This window comes from Peromyscus eremicus, chromosome 2 (assembly GCF_949786415.1).
Source record: "Peromyscus eremicus chromosome 2, PerEre_H2_v1, whole genome shotgun sequence".
NCBI lineage: Eukaryota > Metazoa > Chordata > Mammalia > Rodentia > Cricetidae > Peromyscus > Peromyscus eremicus.
This window is the reverse complement of record NC_081417.1, coordinates 119,442,101-119,465,851: the sequence shown is the minus strand read 5'-3', so window position 1 is coordinate 119,465,851 and position 23,751 is coordinate 119,442,101. Positions and strand designations below refer to the sequence as shown.

At 40.5% G+C, this 23,751-nt stretch overlaps 1 protein-coding gene across 1 annotated transcript in view; it reads left to right on the top strand.

The window, feature by feature from the left end:
• The first annotated feature begins 246 nt into the window (after positions 1 to 246).
• Positions 247 to 23,751, top strand: part of Prkaa2 (protein kinase AMP-activated catalytic subunit alpha 2) — a 63,198-nt gene continuing 39,693 nt past the window's right edge. Inside the window, exon 1 of the mRNA XM_059254606.1 lies at positions 247 to 402. Within this exon, the coding sequence (XP_059110589.1) occupies positions 309 to 402 (94 nt within the window). The 5' untranslated portion in view covers positions 247 to 308. The remainder of the gene's footprint in view (positions 403 to 23,751) is intronic.

The window sequence follows — 23,751 nt, the reverse complement described above, 5'->3', positions numbered from 1 at the left end:
GACAGCCCCTCGCCCCCACTTCTCTCGCTTCTCCTTCCGTCTCTGTCGCGCTCAGCTTCATCCCTGCCAGCTTCTCTCCCGTGGGCTTTGCCGGGGGCGCCTGGGTTCTGAGCCCCAGGCGCACGTCCACACGCGCCGGGCTCCGCCAGCCCCACCGCGCCCCGCGCCCCCGGCGTCCCCGTCCCGCCCCCCGGGCCCGCTGCACTGTGGGTAGGCGGCGGCGGCGGCGGCGGCGGCAGCGGCGGTGGTGGTGGCGGCGGCGGCGGCTGCGCTGAGGGCCCGCGGCCGAGGGAGGCCGTGTGCCGACCATGGCTGAGAAGCAGAAGCACGACGGGAGGGTGAAGATCGGACACTACGTGCTGGGGGACACCCTGGGCGTCGGCACCTTCGGCAAAGTGAAGAGTGAGTGCAGGGACGCGGGCTGGGGGGCCGGGCGGCAGGTGGAGCGCCCGCGGGCGAGCCGGGGCCCCGGCACCTCGCGCGGCAGCCGGGGCGTGGGTCTAGGGGACCACCCGCGTTATGGGCCGTGCCTCGGCGGTCCCCTGCGAGCCCCCTGTCCCCTCTCTACCCCCTCAGCGCCCTTGTCTGCAGAACTGGGCGACTGGCCCAGTCCGAAGGGCCCCGGAGCGTGGTTGCGATGGGGGAGTCACCGCGCCGTGGGATCGGGAGCGGGTCTCCCACTCGTGCCAGGTGCCCTGCGTGGAGGGTCCTCTGAGGTCTCAGTTACACCTTAACGTGGCGCGCTCAGGGTGTGGCCTTCACCTTAAAGGTGAGAGGACGCCAGCCCCAGGGCTTCAGCGGCACGCCCAAGGTCACAGAGAATTGGCGGATTCAGGGTCCGAAGTCTAAGATGTCCTCCAATTTTGGCCTTGCTGAGAGGCCCCTGCCTTCCCCAGATTCTGCCCTGTACCAGGCCTTTGATGGTGGAGTTGACTGGGGGGGGGGGGGGGGCATGCCTACAGCCAGGAGGTGGTGGTGGGGTTGTCCCTCTGCTGGGTGTGTGAAACGCTGAATTGCAGTCGGTTGGGCAGCACTTTGGGGACCCCCCCCCCAATCTCTCAGGTTGATTGGTGTTTGTAAAATGTTTCGAGGAAAGCTTCTGGGATTAGGGTCGGAAAACGTTCCTTGGTGATGGAATTTAGGGCCGAAGAGGTCAGAATTGCTTAGGCATGTGTTCTTGAAGTTTTTTTTTTTGGTGAAGGGATTGCAGTTGCAGTTTAGAAAAAAACAAAACCGGCAGCTTTGGAAATTTCACACTGTACTTACTAGTTAAGTATTAAACTTTGCTTTGCTTTCTTATTAGTTGCTAAGAGTCACATGAGGTTTCTTTTGAACAGCTCTTGTTAAAAATACTTGGTTGCAAGTTGAGAATTAAAAGTGAAACATTAGCTTTTTTTGTTGTTGAATAAATGTTGGGTAAGCAGTCTAGAAATGTTATGCTGAGGTTTATTGAAGACTTGAGGTTCAAAGTAGAAGGGAGAGACTCATCGTTTCTGCAAGGATTAACTCCTGTTCTCTTGGTATATCTAATACCCATTTGTACAAGAGAAAACACTTACTGGGCGCTCTTAGCACCTGGGAGGCACCGTTCCAGGCAACAGAGTTCTAGGAAAGAACAAAACCCGAGCTTTCCTGGGGCTCACTTTCTACCAAGACAACCAGAGTACATGTGTGAAGTTTATGCTCCCTACTATTGAGAAATGAGAATACTGGGAAGGAAGGGCAGTTTTGTGAGGTTGGCAGATGATAATGAAGTGGTCACACGTGGCCTTGCCAGGTGGGTATTTTTGTAAAGACCTAAACTGTTCGTAAAATCCTTTGAACTCTTGCTGTGAAGTTGAGAGAAAAAAAAAGTGTCGGGATCTTGGAAGAAAAGTGGATAGTCAGGAGATGGTCCAGAGACTAATGAATGATGACAACATCTTTGCTGAGAAATGCTTTGTTATGACATTACACAGTCCAGCAAAACTCTGCTTTGCCATTTAGGGTAAGTTATATAACTTAGCCCTATATCCTTTCGAGTTCTGTTGCATGCTTTTGTTTGCTCAGCCCATTGTCAAACGATAATTTAAATCTATTTAGGTTATATTCTCTCTGCTTCTAAGCATCAGCTTCCTAAAATATAAACGTAACAGAAGGAATCTTTGATTTATGAGAAAAATCCTTTTCCTGACAAACCCTGGTGGAATGAGCAACTGGTTAGAGTTTTTCTGACATTATTGGATCATCCCTAAAGAGACACTGTGGTGCATAGTTACTTTTAATTGTCAGATTCATGCAAGGTAGAATATTCTAGGAAAGGAATCTTGAATCTTTTTTTTTTTTTTTTTTGGTTTTTCGAGACAGGGTTTCTCTGTGTAGCTTTGGTGCCTGTCCTGGATCTCACTCTGTAGACCAGGCTGGCCTCTAACTCACACTTATCCTCCTGGCTCTGCCTCCCAAGTGCTGGGATTAAAGGCGTGAGCCACTGTTACCGGCTAGGAAAGGAATCTTAATGATCACTTAGATCAGGTTAGCTTGTCAGCATGTCCATGGGGAATTGTCTTGGTTGTCTTAATTGAAGGGAGAAGACCCACCCATTCTGGGCAGCACCGTTCTCTGAGTTTGCATCCTGGACTGAAGTGTGGAGAGAGGACTGAGCATGAGCAAGCATGCATGCATTCTCTCTCTGCTCTTGACTGCGGATGTTCCTGCCTTGACTTCTCTGGAATGGATGGAGCCTGGGATGTTGAGTTAAAATGTCTCCTTTCTCCACTCTCCGCTTTTAGTCAGGGTGTTTTATGACAAATTAAACTGGGCATGTGGATTGTAATCAGTGCAGCTACAGTTCAGTTAATTCAAGGGACTGGTGAAACAAAGCACGTGCATTTAAAAACTACATTTTTACTTAGGATTTGACAAGTTCATACTTACATACGATGCGCCTGAATCAAATCCACCCCACACTCTCTCCCCTCAGACTCCTTTCATCCACCACCACCACTTCTCCATTCCAATTTTATGTCCTTTTAACCCACGGAATCCACATAGTGCTGCCAGTGTGTGCCGACCACTAGAACATGGGCAGCCTACCAGGGGTCACATCTGAAGAAAACCAGCCTCCAACCCCCATCTCACAAGCAGCTGTCAACTGCCAGTAGCTTCTCAGCTAGGAGTGGGTCTTTGTGAGCATCTCCCCTATCCAAGGCGCATGCATATATATATACATACACACAAACACACACATCATATATAATGTATATGTATATATATAGTTATTGAGGTATGTTTTACATATTATAAAAGTCACTGATTGTAAGTGTACAATTCAACAGTTTTTGGTAATTTTGCCAAGTATAACAACCATCATTGTAGCTTAGCTGTGGAACTTCTATTTTGCCCATTTACATTTATCCCAGTCCCACCCAGAACCCTGGATACCACTAATCTATGCCTAATATGTATAAAAAAAAGTCTTTCTGGAAAACTTAGAATTGGGATCATTGAGTATGGAGTCTCTTATATCTAGTTTTTGAGCAGTGTTTTTGAGGTTCATACCTAGCATAACATGTCACTGACTCATTCCTTTTTATTGAGTGATCTTCCTTTGCATGTATATCCCCGCCCCTATACATTCACTAGCTGCTGGACATTGTCTTAAGTTAAAGGCTATTACAATAGTGCCGCCATGAATATTCATGTGCAGATCTGTGTGTGAATGTGTGTTGTTTCCCTGAGAAAATACTTTAGGGAAGGAAGATAAAGTTCAGCCAGGTTTAAGAGGTTTCAGTCTATGGTTGCTTGATTCCATTTGTCCTGGTTGTAATGAGGCAAGAACACCATGGCAGGAAGAACATGAAGCAAGGAAGCTTACCTCATGAAAGATTGGCCCACCTCCTGCTTTCTACTACCCACCCAATAAGGCCCTCATGATATGAACAGAGCAGGAATTAGTCTGTTGTTGAAGGCAGAACCTCGTGGATCATTCGCCTTCGATAGTGCCACCAACTAGAGACTTTTGGGGAACAATTCATATCCAAACCTTAACAATGGGGATACATATCTTTTTTCTTTTTATCTTGGATAGGTACTTAGAATTGCTGGTTCCTATCATAGTTTTATTTTTAACTTTTTGAGAAACTGACAAACTGTTTTCCAAAATGGTTGTACGATTTTATATCCCCACCGGCATTTTCTCCATTTCCTTATCAACGCTTGTTTTGTTTGTCTGCCTTGTTACAGTTATTCCATTGGGTGAGCTCATTGAGGTTTTAACTTTGCATCTTACTGGTGACTAATTGTATTGACCATCTTTTCATTTATTCTTCTATCATCCACATATTTTAAGTGAAATATACATATTACTTGTTCTGTTCTTTAGTGGGTTTTTTTGTTTTTGTTTTTGGAGACAAGGTCTCACTATGCAGATATGGCTGTCCTGGAACTTGCTATGCAGACCAGGCTGGCCTCAAACACCCAGAACTCCTAGCGATCTGCCTGCCTCTGCCTCCTGAGTACTGGGATTAAAGGTGTGCACCCTTTCCCCCATACCTAGCTATTTGCTCCACTTTTGGTTGGGGTGTACTATACATGGCTTGAATAGGGTTTGTCCTGTATAATAACTGATATTGGAATTTGATTCCAACATGCATTGAAAGGTGGTGGGCCCCTTATGAGGTAATCAGGTCTTTAAGAGTAATCAGTGCCTTCTTTGGTAGGTTAAGGAATGGTGGGATAGAGTGTGGTTATAAAGCAACTTTGCCCTTTGTGGTTTGTGGCTTTCCCATGCACTTGCTTGTCCTGCTTTTCTGCTATGAGATCACGTACCGTGAAGTTGTTCCCAGAAGCTGAGTAGATGCTGGCACCATGCTTGTAGACTTCCCAACCTCTGTCACCACTAGCCAAAATAAACTGCCTCGCTTACTAAATTACCTTCTCTCAAATATGCTGTGTACCAGTAGAAGACAGGCTAAGACAAGTTGCTCATCAACTTTTAAGCTGAGTTAAAAGGATTTTTTTTTTTTTTAAAAAAAATCTTTGCTACAAGTCTCTTGCTGAATATATATTGCAAATAAAATTCTCTGTGCTTTGTAGGACTCTCTCCTCCCTCTCCCCTTCCCTCCCTGTCTTTCATTTGATATAGGAACTTATGTATCTCAGACTGGCATCAAACTGTATGTTGCCAAGCCTGGCTTAGTGTTTCTGATCCTCCTGTCTCTACTTCCCAAACGACAGGATTAACGGCGTGCACCAGCATGCCCCATTTATGAGGTTCTCAGGAATGCTAGGCAAGCGCTCTATCAACTGAGCTACGTCTTCGGCCTGAGTTTTCATTTTCTTAGTTGTTTCTTTTGAAATATAAAAATTCCGAAGTTTTGAGTTCAGATTTGTTATTAAAAAAAAAAAAAGGATCATATCTCTTTGCATTCAAGACCAGCCTGGTCTACATAGTGAGTTCCAGGAAAATAAAGGGGGTGGGGAGTGTCAAATATTTGATACCATAGTTGAAAAATTCTTTGCCTAGGAGGTCTGGAAGATTTGTGGCTTATTATATTTTCTTAGAAATATTTGATTGTTCTAGCTTTGACATGTAACTCTGTCCTACGTTTTGAGTTCATTCCTAAGTATGGGATGAGATGAGGCTGAAGGTTGACCTGTACCGTGTGGTTATCCACTTGTCTCAGCATGTTTTGTTGAAAGCTCATACAGTTTTAATTGTTCTAGATTTAGATTTTATAAATTAAGTTCTACTATAAAACCTTAGTAGTGGATTGTTTAATTTTAGGTGGCAATAAAGATGTGAAATAGTGGAGTGAGGAGCATTTTATGTACTTTCCTCTTAACTGTTATGCTATTTAAATTTAATTTCAATTGTTGATATATAAATTTATTGATCAAAGTTAGCTTAATAAGCAAAAATATAAATAGTATAGCTTTCATATAATAGTAGCACAGCTTCAAATTACTTTTAAAAGCATATAAAGTCTTGTTTGCTAATGAGTAATTAAAAACTTATTTAAAGTGAATTAAATTGAATTTTCTCCTTCATTGGGCTATAGTATTGCCGTTTCTAGACAGTATCCTGGAAACAGATTATATGGGTTGACAAAGTTGAAAGTAGTATGTTTTTAATCTCTTAAAAATTTCCTGGTTTAAAGCTACACCCATTCTGGGTAGGAGAGAACTACTGTTTGGAGCTCTTGTAGTTGGAGCTGCTCTGTTCTTCCCTATCTAAAGCTGGTAGAACTAGAACAGATCTTTTGCATATGATTTACAAAGTAGTTGAAGGAGATTAATATTTATAATGGCAGTTATTCATTTAAAAAGAGGCCCTTGCTTTCAAGGTGAAGACCGCTAGGTGTGGCTTATAAGAGAACTGTTCTTTGTATTTGTGCACCAGTAGATGCCTGGCAGTTACATCAATCTTTCTAGTCAGCAAAGTGTCACCAAGAACATTAGTGTTTCTGCTTTTCAAGTAGTTGTCCATGAGACCTGGCTTTTGAGAAATTAAGGAAATATTTCACTAGTTCCCTATTTATTTTTGAGATAAAAAAATTCAAAATGTAAATAACAAGTTCTGAATGGTCACTTGGAAGATTACAAGTTATACCTGTTTTTCTTGAAAGTTATTTATTATTTCTGCCAGTCCAAAGGCCCTCAAGAGTTCAATCTCTGTCCTGGTTATCTTTCTGTTCTAAAAGAACATATACAACTTATAAGGACCTTAACAAAATGGTTGTTAAGCTGATTTGGAAAAGAACTTGATTTGGAATTGCTTATATTTAGTTGCTGACCTTGGTTTAATAGAAGTCGAATTACTTGAGAATAGAGCGGAAATGTAAACCTGTCAGATGTAAGAAAAGAGAACACAGCTAGTTATGATGGCGCATAGGTCTCCATCCCAGCACTCAGGCTAAGATGGGAGGATCATGGGTGCCAGTCCAGCTGTGGCTACACAGTCAGTACCTGCCTTAAAGATAAAGTGTAGCTTGAATTTTCTCCAGTCCTGCCTGGCCCACGGTCAGGAGAAATCTCTCTCACCCGCCAGTCCCACAGCCACTTAGACCCAACCAAGTAAACACAGAGACTTATGTTGCTTACAAACTGTATGGCTGTGGCAGGCTTATTGTTATCTAGTTCTTATATCTTAAATTAACCAATATCTATTAGTCTATAAGTTGCCACATGGCTCATGGCTTATCGGTACCTTACATCTTGCTTTTCATGGCAGCGGCTGGCAGTGTCTCTCTGCCTCAGTCTTCCCCTTCCCAGAATTCTCCTCTCTCCTTGTCCTGCCTGTACTTGCTGCCTGGCTACTGGCCAATCAGCATTTTATTTATACAGAGCAATATCCACAGCAATATAGTAGAAAGCAAAAAATAAAACAGCAAAGGAAAATACATTTATAATTTTCAGTGATGAAAGTCACAATCTTAAGTTTTTTAAAACTGTATTCTAATTACTACGCTATGTACACTGAGTTTATTGTTCTCCAGAGTAGTCTTCTTTACAAGTGGTAGATACATGCTGGACATCAGTGTACAGATGTTGTTTACAGAGACACAGCACTTGCACACCCTCCAGTGTACAGACGTTGGAGTGGTATGACCTAGTGGGGAACTTGGCCTGTCATAAGTCAGGTGTGGCATGTGCCGAACTCATATGTTGCTTACACAGTTGTGAGAAGTACATAGAAATATGTAGTTCAAAAGGTCCTCTCATACACAATTAACTAAACTATGAGCATTACCTGTGATCTGGTTCTGATGAGAGGAATTTATGAATTAATATGTTCGGAAATTCCTAATTGTATAGCTACTGCTCACTTTTCACCCTCTTGCACTCACTACTCCAAGGCAGGAATGAAGGCATATTGTGTACCTCTCATGTAGATAGCTATGTTTCAAATTCCCAGAAGAGATCAGACCTCAGTTCCATGGGCTGTGTCGTGTTCTCATGATGACACAGCACTGCTTTTCCTCATTTTTGTTGCTCACATTGCTTCTATAAAAACGGGCCAAAATGTTCACGAATTTCGTGGTTCATGCCAGCTTTGGTTATGCTCTGTAATGTAATGCCACCGTAGACATCTTGAGAGTCCTGTGGCTCCTTAATGATAGGGAAAATATTTTTGCAGAAAAATTAGTTAATTTTTGAAATCAAGTAGATAATTTAATTTGATCTCGCAGAGAGATCTAATCTCAAATCCTTTATGAGGTAATTGGTAAGTGGGTATCAATGTTGAATGTTCTGTAACAATGAGAGCAAATCTTAGCATATTTAGATCCAAATATGAGAGAAAGTTTGTAAATCAGGTTTTTACTTTTCTATTTAAGCAAATAAGATGAATATATAAAGCAATGTTTATTTTGATATGTGGTAAACCACCTTATTTTTAGCATGGTGCTAGTGAGGAAGGAATTTCAGGCAGTTTTATCTCTGCTAATAATAGAAACTTTCTTCCCCTTTTCAAGGGAGCAGTCTCCTTGCTTAAGCTAAGACTTGTTTGATGGCGCTCGCCTCTGATGGATTTTTGATTGTTTCTTTTGGTGGTGCTTTTGCTTTTGAAGTATTACAAATTCTTCAATGAATCGTTCTTAGATTTTTAAAAACAGCCTTTTGTGTAATTAAAAACACTAACAAGATTTGCATGTCTTATTCCAAATGTTAATGTGCTTAGTTATTAAAAATACTTTGTTCTTTGCATTTTTGTTATTTTATATATTATTAAAACCCAGCCGGGCGGTAGTGGTGCATTCCTTTAATCCCAGCACTCGGGAGGCAGAGCCAGGCGGATCTCTGTGAGTTCGAGGCCATCCTGGTCTACAAAGTGAGTTCCAGGAAAGGCACAAAGCTACACAGAGAAACCCTGTCTCAAAAAAAAACCAAAAAAAAAAAAAAAAACCCAAAAAAAAAATCCTAAAACCCAGTGAGCAGTATGTTTTCGTTCAGTACTGCTGTTTTTTTTTCTAAATTGTAAATTAGCTATAAACCAATTAAATATGGTTGCTGTAGTGGAAAGTAGTGAAATTAAATGTATAGAATATACCCCAATTCTTTTTTTCTAAATTCTTACTTTATTTGTACAATTCTATTAGTATGCATTATTTTTGTTTTCCCTTTTTACTGTGTTTGAGTTGGTGCTGTGTGGGATTCCAGAACTAATTTCAGTTCTCCCAATGTAATTAATGCAATAATGCTACCTGTATATAGTATGTATTTGCTGTGCTTAAATTATATTGAATTTCAAGCACAAATAATATTATTGTTATTAATGTGACTACAGACACTACTACAAACAGCTGACTTACTAATTTAAATGAAATGAGAATGTTAACAGAATTTGCTTAATGACTTCTTGTTTCCTATTTAATGTCTTAAGCTACTGTGCTATGATGAGCCCAGCTTATTTCAGATTCATACCAGGTCCTCTCTTTATAGTCTGTTTCAGTGCTCTGTGAATTGTTAGATAATCTCATAGCTATATTGCATACTATCAGTTGATTTCAGCAAGAAAATTGCCTTTGTTTTTCATAGTGGCATTGTGATTAAGATGAAATGTGCTATGGATGATTTATTGCTGCTGAATAACTGTTCTCAAGGAAGTTAGGTATGATCACGAAGGGGATGCTCTGTCTACACTTGAATTGTCTTAAAGATTTATTTTTATTTTAATTATGTGTATGTGTCTGTGTCTGGGTGTGTTAGTACAGGTGCCTGCAGAAGCCAAAAGTGTTGGCCCCTCCTGCAGCTGGACTTACAGGCAGTTGTGACCTGCCCAACACAGGTGCTGGGAATTGAACTCAGGTCCGCTGGAAGACCAGTAGATGCTCTTAACCACAGAGCCATCTCTCCAGCTCATACAGTTGAGGTTTTATAAGTGATTTTGACATGGACTCAGATCCAAACAGAGTCGCTGTTTAGTATGGCAAAAACCTAGATGAAGTAACTAGTAGACAAACCATAGAATCAGAATTTAGCTGAATAGAATGTTTGGGTTGCTATATAAAAACCAGAAAAGTGAAATTCAATAGGGACAAGTGTCAAATCAGCTCTTAGGTTAAAACCCAAACCAAAACACAGGTGGCGCATAAAGAATTGAACCATTGATAGTAGTTCCAAAGACTTAGAGTTTTAGGTGACCACAAGCTTAAGAACTACATATTATGAATGATTAAATGATAAAATTGTGTCAGGTGGAAAATAGATGTGCAGAGACAATATTAGTTGGTGGTTGTAGAAGTAGTTTTGTTTTATTATACTTTAAGTCAAATTTGGAATAATAGGTTCAGTTATTGGTGTTATAGCTTGGAAAAAATATAGCCAATTGTAATTCATTCTGACAATAAGTTTTATCTTTAGGAGAACTCCACAAGTGTGCTATACAACCCCTTATAGAGGAAATGTGATGTTTTTCACACTGTAAGAAAACAGGTGTGACTGTGCTTTAAGCAGCTAAAGTGCCATCATCTGGAAAAAAAAGTCGCCATAACTGGTGATGCCTTAGAGACTGATGCAAGGAAGTGCATTACGACCAGAATTAGGTTTGTTTCCAGGCACCCATACCATGGCATGCATCAGTGAGATTTCTGTTACTGACCCATTTACTCAGGTGTAGATGGTTGTCCAGCAGGACTATTACTGCAGACTTCCTAGCTTACATGGAAGGTAGGCATAGCTACCCTATGGTGATGCTCTTGTCAACTTTATCATTCTGTTATTGTGCATATATTTCCCCTAGTGTTATTGACATCCATCTGGCTATAACTTGTATGAAACAACTTTCTAGTTAAGATTAACTAGAAAAACTGGAGGAGAAACCCCAAATAACTCCACAACCATCTGCTTGAAGGCAGCCAAAACTATTTTAAGGAGACCTTCTGAGAAGAAAAATCCATTGGGGTGAGCCTAATGTTTTGAGTGGTTTGCTAATTTGTGAGGATGATAAATGTGAGACATCCAGCAGAGAGCGATAGCCCAAAGAGAGAAGAACCAAGCAGTCTGAGTTCTGAGGAGAACATAAAGTCAAGGTTTTCAGAGCCAGTCCTTGGTAAGCACGGGAGTTTATGGTTGCAATACTTGGAAGATTAAAAATTCTGTTTATGGTCAGCTTAATCCCAGACTAAGAATGTCTACTACCTGTCTTTTCAAAGGAAAAGAAAATCAAGTGGGGTCTCTACAGATGTTCATATACAACATTCAGCATTCTAGGAGAGGTCTGTTGTGGGGGACTGTGGGACCTGCTCTGACCTACCCCCACCTTTAGAAAAGTTCTTAGGTGGAGGAGAGAGGAATGAAATGTCAGAAAGAGAGCCCGAGATGATAAGAAAGACAGAAACACAGGATAACTTCAGGAGGGCCTGGGTCAATATCCACCAGCCTCATCCTTTGTTGAAAAGGGCTTTTTATAATATGCCAAGGGGAGAGGCAAAAGACCTCCCCTTTGCAAGATCAAAGCACACCGTACAGCCAAGTGTAGACCCTTCCAAACACCTGATAACCATGCCCGTGGTCAAATCATCTCCTTATGCAGCCCTGCTGGGTAAATCAAGCTCAGATTCTCTGACCCTGAGTAATTTCTCACTAGAAAGCCTCTGTGGGCTTCCAAAGTCTGTGACAACAGGAAAAGATATGAAAGTGATTCAGATTTTAAAGTTATCAGACATTAACTTAACTTACTCATATGTTTAAGATCTAATTTTTTTTCAGTAGTAGATGAAGTTTGTAGAACTGAAAAATGAAGTCATTAAAACAGAACTTTTAGAAAACTGAAAAGATCAGTGCAGTGAATAATAGATCAAAAGAAAATATCCAGATTGGACCAGAGAGAGACAAATTATGGAAAGAATGCATAAGGCACAAATTGGAACACAGTGAAAGTCCATAATATTATTGGAACCACTACAGAATGTCAGTTATAGGGTATGTGTGAATAGAAAGTTGACCTTAGCTTTTCCTTTTCTTAAGTGATATTTTAAAAATATTTTAATGATATGTATGTATAGGGGTTTGTGGCATATGTATGCAGTATCCACAGAGGCTAGAAGAGTATGTCAGATTCCCTGGACCTGGAGTTACAGGCAATTGTGAACCATGCAATGTGAGTGCTAGAAACTGGATCCAGGTTCTTGGCAAGAGCAGTACATGGTCTTGCTGCTGAGGCATTTCTTCATTTCTGTGATTTTCCTTCTTTAAATTTTTTGAATGTATACTAAGATAAGTATGATTATTCAGTTTGTCTACCAAATATTTAAAGTTATCATTTTTATTATATTATTATTATTTGTGTGTGTGTGTGTAGTGTGTGCAAGTGCCTATGTGCCATGGTGGGAGTCTGGAGGTCACAGGACAACTCTTGAGAGTCAGTTGTACCTTGCTACCTTACGAGATGTGGGGAATTTTCAATTCAGGCCATTAGGCCTGTGTACAAGAGTCTATATCCTTGAGCCATCTTGCCAGCCCCTAAACATCATTTTTATGAAAATGACCTGTAATTGGTTAGTTGACTTTGGGCTGGAGGGACTGTGGAAGAAGTGTAAGGTCATTGTTTTTACCAGCACAATCATAAGGAAACAGAAACATACTTCCAGCTTCCATTTAAGATGTCTGCTCATAGTGCATCCACATGGCTCCCACTTGAGTCTTTTTACTAGAGTTAATAGGATCCACTCATTGAGTCTCACAACCTAGTGTGCCCTGTGTGAAGACTGGGCTAGGAAGTAACAGTTCTGTGTCTTAGGACATGTGTGATCAGTTCTATCTTACGGATGTGTGTGATCTTAACAGTTCTGTGTCTTAGGACATGTGTGATCAGTTCTGTGTCTTAAGGATGTGTGTGATCACACAGTATTGACACTCTGTGTCATCTGTGTCCTAAATCCGTCTTTGAAAACTAAACTGAAATAAAGTTAGAACCTTTCCTGTCTTGTCAGTACTACTTTGGATTCAAGACCAGTGATTGTCCCAGTGTGGGCATTGCACAGTCCTGAGGGGAAAGAGAAAGATGGCAGGAGTGACTTTTGAAGAAAAGAGGTGAAAGAAATCAACTCTCAACTGCTGCCATTTGAAGGGAGGAAAAGAAAGCCTAAAAATAAAGCAGCACACTTTTTTTCATCTGTTTTTGAGAGACAAATTGAGTTTGTTACCAGCATAACCACACTAAAGGGGAAACACCAAAGTGAATTATCCAGTAAACAAAGTTATTCCAAATGAAAGCAAGAAGGCTGTCTTAGTTGAGGTTCTATTACTGTGAACAGACATTATGACCATGGCAACTCTTATAAGGAAACATTTCATTGGGGCTGGCTTACAGTTGAGAGGTTCAGTCCATTATCATCATGGTAGGAAGCAGGGCAGTGTACAGGCAGACATCGTGCTGGAGAAGTAGCTAAGAGTTCTACAGCCTGAATGGCAGGTAGCAGGAAGAGAGAGCAGCTGGGCCTGACTTGTGCATCTGAAACCCCAAAGCCCACCCCTAGGGACACAACTAGCCCAAAAGGACATACTTCCCAATACTGCCACTCCCTGTGAACCTATTGGGGCCATTTTCATTCAAACCATCACAAAGCCCAAATGAAATGAAAGACTCTGGAATGGGCTGATAGAGCAGTAACTAGATAACTATTTAGATATAAATAATAAAACTCCATCCTCTAAGATTTAAAATATATGTCAGAATTAAATACAAGGCAAAATGTGAGAGTAGACCAACCCTAAATTATCTGAGAAAAGTAAAACTCCAAATTTGTGTAGACATTAGTGAGTCAAGGATGCATATTACAATCTCAGGGGTAATCATTAAAATGAAACCTAAGGGCTCTTAAGGTGAAAACTAGTTTTGTGCTCATTATTTTGTAGAGAATTATGTAAATCATCCCAAAACTCGCTATAAGAGATTTTATTGAACTTGAAATTATATTTTTTCACTGCATCAAAAGAAAATCCAGTTTGCAGTTAGAGGTGATTCATGGAACTGGAAAAGAAAAGGGAAATAAAGCTGTAGAGTGAGCTGCAGGAGGAAACAGTTGCAGGACTGGAGCTGGAAAAACATGAGAAGGTATGATTAGTAGTGGTGGTCATGCTCCTGGCAGGGTCTGTGGGTCCTCTGGAGTGAGGACAGGCAGAAAATTTTAGATCCTTCATCCATGACTTGAATGTATCTTCTAGTATTTCAAAATAATCTCTTCTATATTGATGAACGGACTTCTTATGATTATGTCTTCCTTTAGGTGATTAAACATTAAGCTAATTTCCTTATGGAATCTTGGATTGATTTAAGTTTTAAAGAAATATTTTAGAGTTACAGTCTAAAGCTAGCATAAAGATTTAAAAAATAAAACAGAAACCAGGTGTGATAGCACACACTTCTAATTCCAGCATGCAGGAGGCAAAGGTAGGTAGATCTCTTGTGAGTGTGAGGCCAGCCTGGTCTACCTAGTGAGTTCCAGGACAGCCAGGGCCGCATAGTAAGACACTGTCTTAACCACCCCCCCCCAAAAAAAATTAGAAATCAACATACCGTGAGGTTAAAGAAGCTGAGTATAGCATTTTTATAAAACAAAACAAAACCAATAACGACAAAAACTTCCTCAGGCCTTTCCTGATTGATTTAAAATAGCCTTTTTTTTTTTCTCTGCCTCTTGTCTGTCTTTATGTGCTTTTTCTTAATTTATTAACATTGAACCAACATTATTTTGTATGCTTTCTTATTATTTATATTCTTCACCAGAATGCAAATTTTACTTATTTTCAGCATTCAAGGCAATTCTTTACATACTTCAGTCAAACAATATTTACTGACTAAAAGAATGGAAAATAAATGCACATATCCACATGGTAAAAACAACCAAGTGAGAAAGCTCTTTTGGGATATGTGAACTCATCTTTTCAGTACTGAATATATGCAATATGTGTTATTATGGGACTATCAGAGTAGTGTTAGCCAGGTTTTATTTCCCCAATTTCAACCTGTGTGTCTGATTCACAGTAAAAGGCGCAGCTCTATCCCTGCCTTGGTCTTTGATGGGACAGTAAGTGTTTTTTTTTGTTTGTTTTTTTGTTTTTTTGTTTTTTTTTTTTTGATTACTCTCATCCAGTGTCCTTCCTTCCATCATGTCTTCATTACGTCACGGTGCAATAAGATGATAAGATGCAAGTGTGATGAGCATGCAGATGGGACAAGGACACTTGATATGTGACAAGAGACACTGGTGACCCAGAGGGAAATGAGGCTGAGTTTTGTGTTTAGGCTTTGGACACACCATCCTGTGTTGGCAAACCTTTTCAAGTTGATGGGACTTAAAATCGTTGTGGAAACAGTTCTCTGGGATTTTTTAAATTGGGTGGAGGTGGAATGACCCACACTAAATGCAGACAGTGCTATTCCATGGGTTGTGGGTTCCTTTTAGATGGAAAGGGAAAAAAGTTGCTGAGTTGAAGTATTCATCTGTGTGTGAATAAAATGTGACGAGCTGCTATAAGCCCCCCCTGTTATGACTCCCCGTTACGATAAACTATAAACCAAAATAAGCCCCTTAAATTGCTTTTGTTGGGAATTTGGTCATAATAATGAGGGAAGTTAACTAATACATGTAATTGGTAACCAGAATCGGGTGGTTTTTAGACCTTTGAAACTGGTTTGCTGAAGGACTATGGATAGTTTGCATCGGTGGGCCACAACGGCCTTAAAGTGCTGTAAGCAGAACTTAATGGAACATTCTGTTGGGATCTTGGAAGACAATGTTGAGAGACATGTGGACAAAGGAGCCTAGCTCATGAGATGTCAGAGGTGCACAAGGACTATCTGGAGCTGGCTTAGGGACCATTCATACAGTATTCTGGCAAAAGATTCTGGCTGTATTCTACCTATTCCCTGAGAACCTGAGAAAAACTGAATGTAATGGACCAATTTATTTGACAGGGGAAGTTTCAAGATGGAATAGTGTTCACACTGTGTTATGGTTTCTGCTCATTGGTATATTCCAAGTCTGCAGTGAGAAAGAAAAAAAGTTGAGCAGAAAGATAAGAAAACGGAAGTTTGAGAAGGAAATGTATGTGAATTAACTGTCAGGTTTCAGACAAGGAGAGTGTTGATGATAAAATAAAACATCTGACTGGGCGGTGGTGGTGCATGCCTTTAATCCCAGCACTCAGGAGGCAGAGGCAGATGAATCTCTGAATTCTGAGTTCAAGGCCAGCCTGGTCTACAGAGCGAGTTCCAAGACAGCTAGGGTTACACAGAGAAACTCTGTCTTGAAAAAACAAAGACAAACAAAGAAAAAACCCCAACAAACAGAACAACACCAAAACAAAAAACCAAAACAAAAACATCTGAAATTGTTAATGAGATTAGTGCCATGAAAGAGAAATCTGGCATTTCCCCAGAGTCAGCATACAGTGGCCGGTACAACTATGGTCCAGGAGGTCAGGCTCTAGTCCAAGCTATTGCAGAACTTGGCAGCATTGTCCACATGATACTGGCTTAACAGGCCTAAAAGATGCAAGACTAAGGAGGTTATGAAGTCTGTACCACAGTTCCAGAGAGCCACTAAGGCCAGGCAATGTGGTCAGAGTTCCTGTTAGGAGGAGGTCCTGAAAGGTCACTGTGTGAGGCTGTGGAGGTGAGACCAAGGTTGTAGTGAAGACCCCAGTATGTTGGCCATGCTAGGACTGTGGAATTTCTGCTGAAGAAAGCTGTAGGCATGAAGTAGAACTGTTAGCTCAAAAGGGGGGCTCTATGTACTCCAGGAGCAGAGCTGAGGGATGGGCCATCCAAGCCCCTTGGAGCCCAAGTGATTCTGCCAGGGTCCCCAAAAGCCAGAGTGGAGCTGTAGGGTTAGGTGTTTTCCCTGTCACATTTTCTGTCTTGCTTTGGTCAAGTCCTTTCTTGCTGTGCCCCAGAGCTCCCTTTTGGAATGCAAATGCTTATTCTGTGCCCTCGTGTATTGTAGGAATGTACCTTATTTTGAGTCTATAGTGGCTCCCAATTAGGAGGTTACCTGGAGTCTTAACAGAAGTTTGGACTCTGGAATTTTAAACAGTGTGGCAATTGGTAAAGATTATAGGGACTTGTGAAATTGGATTGGATACATTTTGTGTTATCAGCTGTCCACGAGTCTATGAGGACAAGAGGTGGAAAGTTATGGCTTAAACTGCTGTGTGTGTCAGGTTGACAACGAGTGGGGTTGTGATGGCTGATCTTGTTGATCCACTTAATAGGATTTAGAGTCACCATGAGAACAAAGTTCTGAATATGTCAGTGTGGGATTTTCTAGACTAGGTGAATTGAGATAAGAAAACCTCACTAAATGTAGGCAGCACCTTGTCAAAGCCTAGGGTCCTGGACTGACTCAACAGGAGAAAGACTGGAGCCGCAGCATCCCTTTCTCTTTGTCACCGCAGATGCAGTCTGGCAGCCACCTTAAGGTCCTGCACTTCTGACTTCCCCAGCGTCCTAGTCTGTATTCGTGAACTGTGAGCTGAAAGAAGCCCCTTGTCCTGGAGTTGTTTTTGGAGGTGTTTGGTCACAGCAGTGATGAAGGGAGTTAATGGGCTGCCATCCTCAGACGTTCTCTTGATTTCTAGTGTGCTCTCTGTAACCTAGATGTAATGCTATCCGCCATCTGAGTTTGGAGAATGAAGTATGCCCATACAGTTCTCAGCATGGTGCTTAGTCATAGCCAAAAATAAGAAGTCCTTTACTTCCACGTTAGAACTATCTTCAGAGAATTTAAGGACTTCGCGAAAAGGAAATTTGGAGAAAATCAGTGAGACTGTTTTGCTTCATCATGGGCAAAGAAGAAAGGAGCCTTGTGTTATTTTGGCAGGAGTCTGGTGATGGTAGGAGTTAGAACATATGCACATCAGATCACTCCTGACTCCAGAGTTAAAGTTCTGAATATGCATGAGCAAAGGCCAACAAACGGGGCCAACTTCTGCACCAAGTTCTGACTTGCTGATAGATTTAGTAACCTTTGGCTTGCCATAGTTTAGGTATTGATTCAGTGTCCTAGTTATTTATTTATTTTTTTAATATGGAATCTTATTACATATCCCGGTTTGGCCTAGAACTACTATGTAGACCAAATTTGGGGTGATCCTCCTACCTCTGTCTTTAGGAAGCCAGGCATTTGTCATCATGTCCAGGGCCTCCAAGAGTTCTCAAAAATTATACACCCCGAGTTAGTTACTTTCTTGTTCCTGTGACAAAAGCAGTGTAAGGGAGAGAAATTAATTTTTGACTTAGTTCCCGAGGTCTACAGTCCATTATGGTGGTCAAGACCTGGCGGCAGGCATGGTGTCAGAAGCAGAAGTCTGACTGGCCACATTGCATCTACATCCAGGAAGCAGAGGCTGTGCAATAAGACCTCAAGGCCCACCCCCAATGACTTACTTCCTCTAGAAAAACTCCAACTCCTAAAGATTCCACAACCTTCTTAAATAGTACCACCAGCTAGGGACCAAGTGTTCAAACATGTGAGTCTATGGGGGACATTTCTCATTCAAACGACAACATCCTCTATCCCACAAAGATTCTCATCAATCGAATCATTCTTTACATGAGTACCGATAGTATAAACTAACCGCCTATGAACACTGCTTACAAAAAAACCACAGAAATGACTGATGTCCCAGGAGCTCCCGATGTCTCCATTCTTTGTTCCCACTGAAGGTTACCCCCATATATAATTACACCTCCTTTTGAACTTTTTAGAAACAGAATCTTTTACATCTTGCTTCTTTTATCTGAGATTATGTCTGTGAGCTTTTTGTTGATAGTTGCATATAATTGTAGTTTGTTCAGTCTCATTGATACACAGTATTACATTCAGTCTGTACTACTTATTTGTTAATAGACATATCAAAGTTTTTGTATTTGATTCTTATGCATAATGCGGGTTTAAGCATTCTGTGTTTTTTCCATTTATGTCATTTTTGTCATGTTAGAAAGACATAAATTTAAAATTCATTTATATCATTATAGAAATAGATTTTTTTCTGCCCTATTTCAGATTTTGTCTTTAAGACCGTCTTACAGGGTTCAGTTTGATACTCTGATACATGTGGATCAAATTCAGTCTCCTGTATCCATCCTTCCCAATCTCTCATAATTAGACGAGATTAGAGGTGCTTTCAGTTTTTTTCTACATTTAGACCATGTTATTTCAGCTTCCACATATGAGGGAGAATATGTGATACTCATCTTTCTTCCCTGGTTTATTTCACATCACTCGGGTCCTTTCATTTTACTATAAATGACAGGATTTTGGTCTTCTTTATGGTTCCATTGTGTTTATATACCATCTTTTCGTTAACTACTCGCCTGTTGGTGGGTATCAGGCTGATTCCACATCTTACTCTATTGTGAATAGTACCTCAATAACTCAGACATCCAGCTGTGTTTTTGGTAGGATGATTTAATTTCCTTTGGATGTGTTCTTAGGTTTGGGATAGCTGGATGTCTTTTAGTTTTTGGTGGAATTACCACTCTTCTTTATAGTAGCTATACTTTATATTTCCAACAAACAGTATAATAGAATTCCTTGCTTTAAAAAAAAAAGACGCAGTTCTAACTAGAGTTTAGTTTGTTTCCCTAGAGGCTGATGATACTGAACATTTTGCACATATTTGTTGCCCATTTGCATTCCTTTTACGAAGTGCCTGTTAAGGTGATGTGTGCTGTGGGATGGTCTGTATGTCAAGTGTGTTGCTGATTGGTCAGTAAATAAATCACTGATTGGCCATTGGCTAGGCAGGAAGTATAGGCGGGACAAGGAAAAGAATTCTGGGAAGTGGAAGGCTGAGTCAGGGGACACTGCCAGCCGCCATCAGGACAAGGAAGATGTAAGGTACCAGTAAGCCATGAGCCATGTGGCAAAGTAAAGATTAATAGAAATGGGCCAAATATAAGAGTAAGAGCTAGATAATAACAGGCCTGAGCTAATGGCCAAGCAGTTTAAATAATGTAAGAGTCTGTGTGTTTATTTTATAAATGGGCTCTGGGACTGGCGGGACTTGGTGGCGGGAGCTGGAGAGAAATTCTCCAGCAACAAATGGCGCCCAACGTGGGGCAAGAGTTTCCACCTAAAAACTGAGAAAAAAGATTCTAAAACGGACCTAAAAACAGCTTCCTAATTGTCTCTCTCAAATAAGCGGCAGCTGCCGGTTTGAGCTACTGGCGGGTTCCTAGTGTGCGCTCTCGACCTGCAATATGGTGGAATGAGGCCTCTGCAAATAGCACATTAAACTATGTGGTGGATTTAGCCTTTGCTAGTACAAAACAAAAAAGGAGATTTCTGGGCTACACGCTGCTTTGATAGAAGCATAGACCCACTATTTCTGAGAGTTGATGGCTCCCAGAGCTGGCGGAAAACGTACTACCGCCATGTTGGGAAACTGAAGTGGGCGGAACCAGCAGCCACAGCGCCAGCACGTTTCAGGCTTAGAAGGCTGCAGTTTAAAGCAATAGGCTCAAGCTAATATAAAAAAATAAGCCACATAAAGATGGCTACCACACAGAGAATCTGGATTATGTTCTCTTTGATATTCGTAACTGAAGAAAAACATTTGATTACAAAAGCTGTTGAGTTATGCCAAAATGTATATTTTAAAGGTACCTTGACTTCAAAATTTGGATGTAAAGATATGTTGCTTTGGAAAGGAGGCTCTGATCTTATTTCCACAGAAAGCCAGAGACTATGGATTTGTTCCAGATTAAGATACATCAGGTTTGACCAGCCAAGACCCCCTGAAAGGTCTCCAATGACACCATGGCCCAGATGACTCAACATCCAGAATGGTTCCAAGGCAACTGGCTCAGACGATACAGCCTCATGGACTACTCCATGATCCTAAAATTTTCTTCGCGTCCCCATAAGATACAGCGCCCCCCTCCAGCAGGAAGTAATAAGAGAAGCTACGCCCAAATTCCCAAATATACCAAGCTGGCTTTAGAGATGGAATTGGCTCACTCCCCCTCTAAACCCAGACATATTGCTCAAAAAAAAAAAAAAAAAAAAAAAAATGGTTAAGAGATTCTTATGTCCCAAATCAGAAGAGCCCTCTGATGTGGGACAGACAAAAACCAATATTTTTATTTAAAACAGGTTGATTATAAATACAATCTCTTTCTAAAGAAAAAAAGGGGATAGTTTAGATATGATAGGATGAAAGGATAGATTAATGAACCTACTTTTAAAGAGTAACAACTTGTTTAAAATGTTTTACATTGCTATAGATTTTAGTTTATTGATACAAATTTAAACTTAATTTTGTTATACTATATATATATTTCTATTCTTGTTTGAGGTATTATGTTTATGTAACTCATTTAAAATTGTAATGGATAATTAAAAAATAGATTAATAGTTAGTCATCTATGATAATATTTATAGCCATGTTAGTTAAGTCTTCTAGGTATACATAGATATATTTCAGATAGATAGGTAGTCTTCAAACACTTCAAAGACCTACAGAATATGGCATTTAAAATGTTTTAAAAATTTAGACTTTCTGGACAATGAGACATGTCTGCTCCTGACAGCACCGATTTACTTCAGAGAGGAGGATGGGCATCGAAGACACTCCATACGGAGTTTATCTTCACCTTGACAAAAATAGCCATTTGGGCAAGAAACTGTTCTTGCCTGGACTGTCTGATCAACTGGACATGCAGGACCCATACAAAGATGACCACTGAACTTTGCTTGACAAAATGGTCCTTCAGGTTCCTGCTTTGCAGAGAAAACTGCCAGACATTCTACAGGACACAGAAAAAAATAAATAAGAGACTCTAGGCCTGTGGGCTAAAGACAGATGCCCCAACTTTACAAGAGAACTTTGAATGATTGTCCAGGCTGCCAGCTGTCTCTGTCTACCCTACAAGACTCCTAAAAGTTGCTTATATCCTTCTCCATTTCTCAGGTAATAGTATATCCTTCTGAGGTCTTTGATGTGGTTAAAGACTAGATACTTACAATTTTCCTTAGTTATAATAAAAGATAAATTAGATATAAAACCTTAAACTTACAAATATAAGATAGATAGGATCTCTTCTTTAATATTATAACTATAATTCTTGCTTGATAATTGTTTTGTTATATGTAATTTTACTATGTTAAAGGTAAAACCTTCCTTTTTAAGAAAAGAAAAGGGGAAGTGCTGTGGGATGGTCTGTATGTCAAGTGTGTTGCTGATTGGTCAGTAAATAAATCACTGATTGGCCATTGGCTAGGCAGGAAGTATAGGCGGGACAAGGAAAAGAATTCTGGGAAGTGGAAGGCTGAGTCAGGGGACACTGCCAGCCGCCATCAGGACAAGGAAGATGTAAGGTACCAGTAAGCCATGAGCCATGTGGCAAAGTAAAGATTAATAGAAATGGGCCAAATATAAGAGTAAGAGCTAGATAATAACAGGCCTGAGCTAATGGCCAAGCAGTTTAAATAATGTAAGAGTCTATGTGTTTATTTTATAAATGGGCTCTGGGACTGGCGGGACTTGGTGGCGGGAGCTGGAGAGAAATTCTCCAGCAACAGATGTGTCCACTTTTAAACTGGACACATGTCATTCCTTATGTACCCTGGGTAGTAATTCCTTTGCCAGATGGATAGTTGGCAAATACCCTCTCTTGATTCTGTAGTTTCTCTCTTCATTCTGCCGAGTAATTTCTTTGCTGCCTTTTGGTTTGATGTTTCATTTGTCAGGTTTTAACTTGTTTCTCACGCTTTGTGGACGTATTCATAAACACATGGACTATGCCATCATCTTCAGAGTTTCAGGTCTTACATTTAGGCCTTTGGTCCATTTGGGGTTGAGTTTTGTAGTTGGTTAGCAATAGGGTCAAGTTCATTCTGCCTGTGGCTGTGCTCTTTCCCCAGAAGCATTGGAGAAGCTGCCCTTCCTCCAGTGTGCTCTTTGGTGCCTTTGCTGAGACTCCGTGGATAGAGTGCTGGTCTGTTGTTGTTTTGTTTCTCTGGCATCTGTTTGTCCCCTTGCTCTATGTGTCCATTTTTAGGTCACTACTGTGCTGTTTGGGCTACTGAGTCTCTTTAGCACTTGAGGTGCTTTCAGTTTTCTCCCTGTTTCTATGAAGAATGTTAAATCTTGGTGGGTTTGTATTGAGTCATAAGAGTCGTGACTCACTGGGATAGCATGGGCATCTAAATACTGTTAAAACTTCTAGTCCTGAACACAGAAATCATCCCGTTTTTGTGTCTTCTCAATATCTTTTGCCAAAGTTTTATAAATTTTCATTGTAAAGTTCTTTCACTTTTTTGGTGAAATTTGTCCCAGTGTATAGATTTTTATAGCTATAATGAATGTGAATGTAACTGCTTTCTTTCTCAGCAAGCTCATCGGTGTGTAACGGTGCTACTGACTTCTGTGTGTTGATTTGGTGACATGCATTATTGAATTGATTAGTTCTTATAGTCTTGTGGTGGAGCCTTTAGTTTTTTTTTTAATTTATGGGATCATATCTGTAAACAGTTACCAGCCTTCCTCTCCTATTGTTTACCTTTTCTTTCTGTCTCATGTCTAATCTAGCTCCAAATCTGCTAGTACTGAATTGAATGAGAGTGTTGAGAGCAGACATCTCATCTTGTTCTAGATCCTAGAGGAAATGCTTGCAACTGTATGTTGGCTATGGTTTTTTTTTTTTTATCATATATAACCTTTATTATGTTGAAGTATGGCCTTCAGTACCTAATTTGTTCATTTTTCAAATCATGAAAGGATGTTGAATTTTATTAAATGCTTTTGCTACATCTTTTGAAA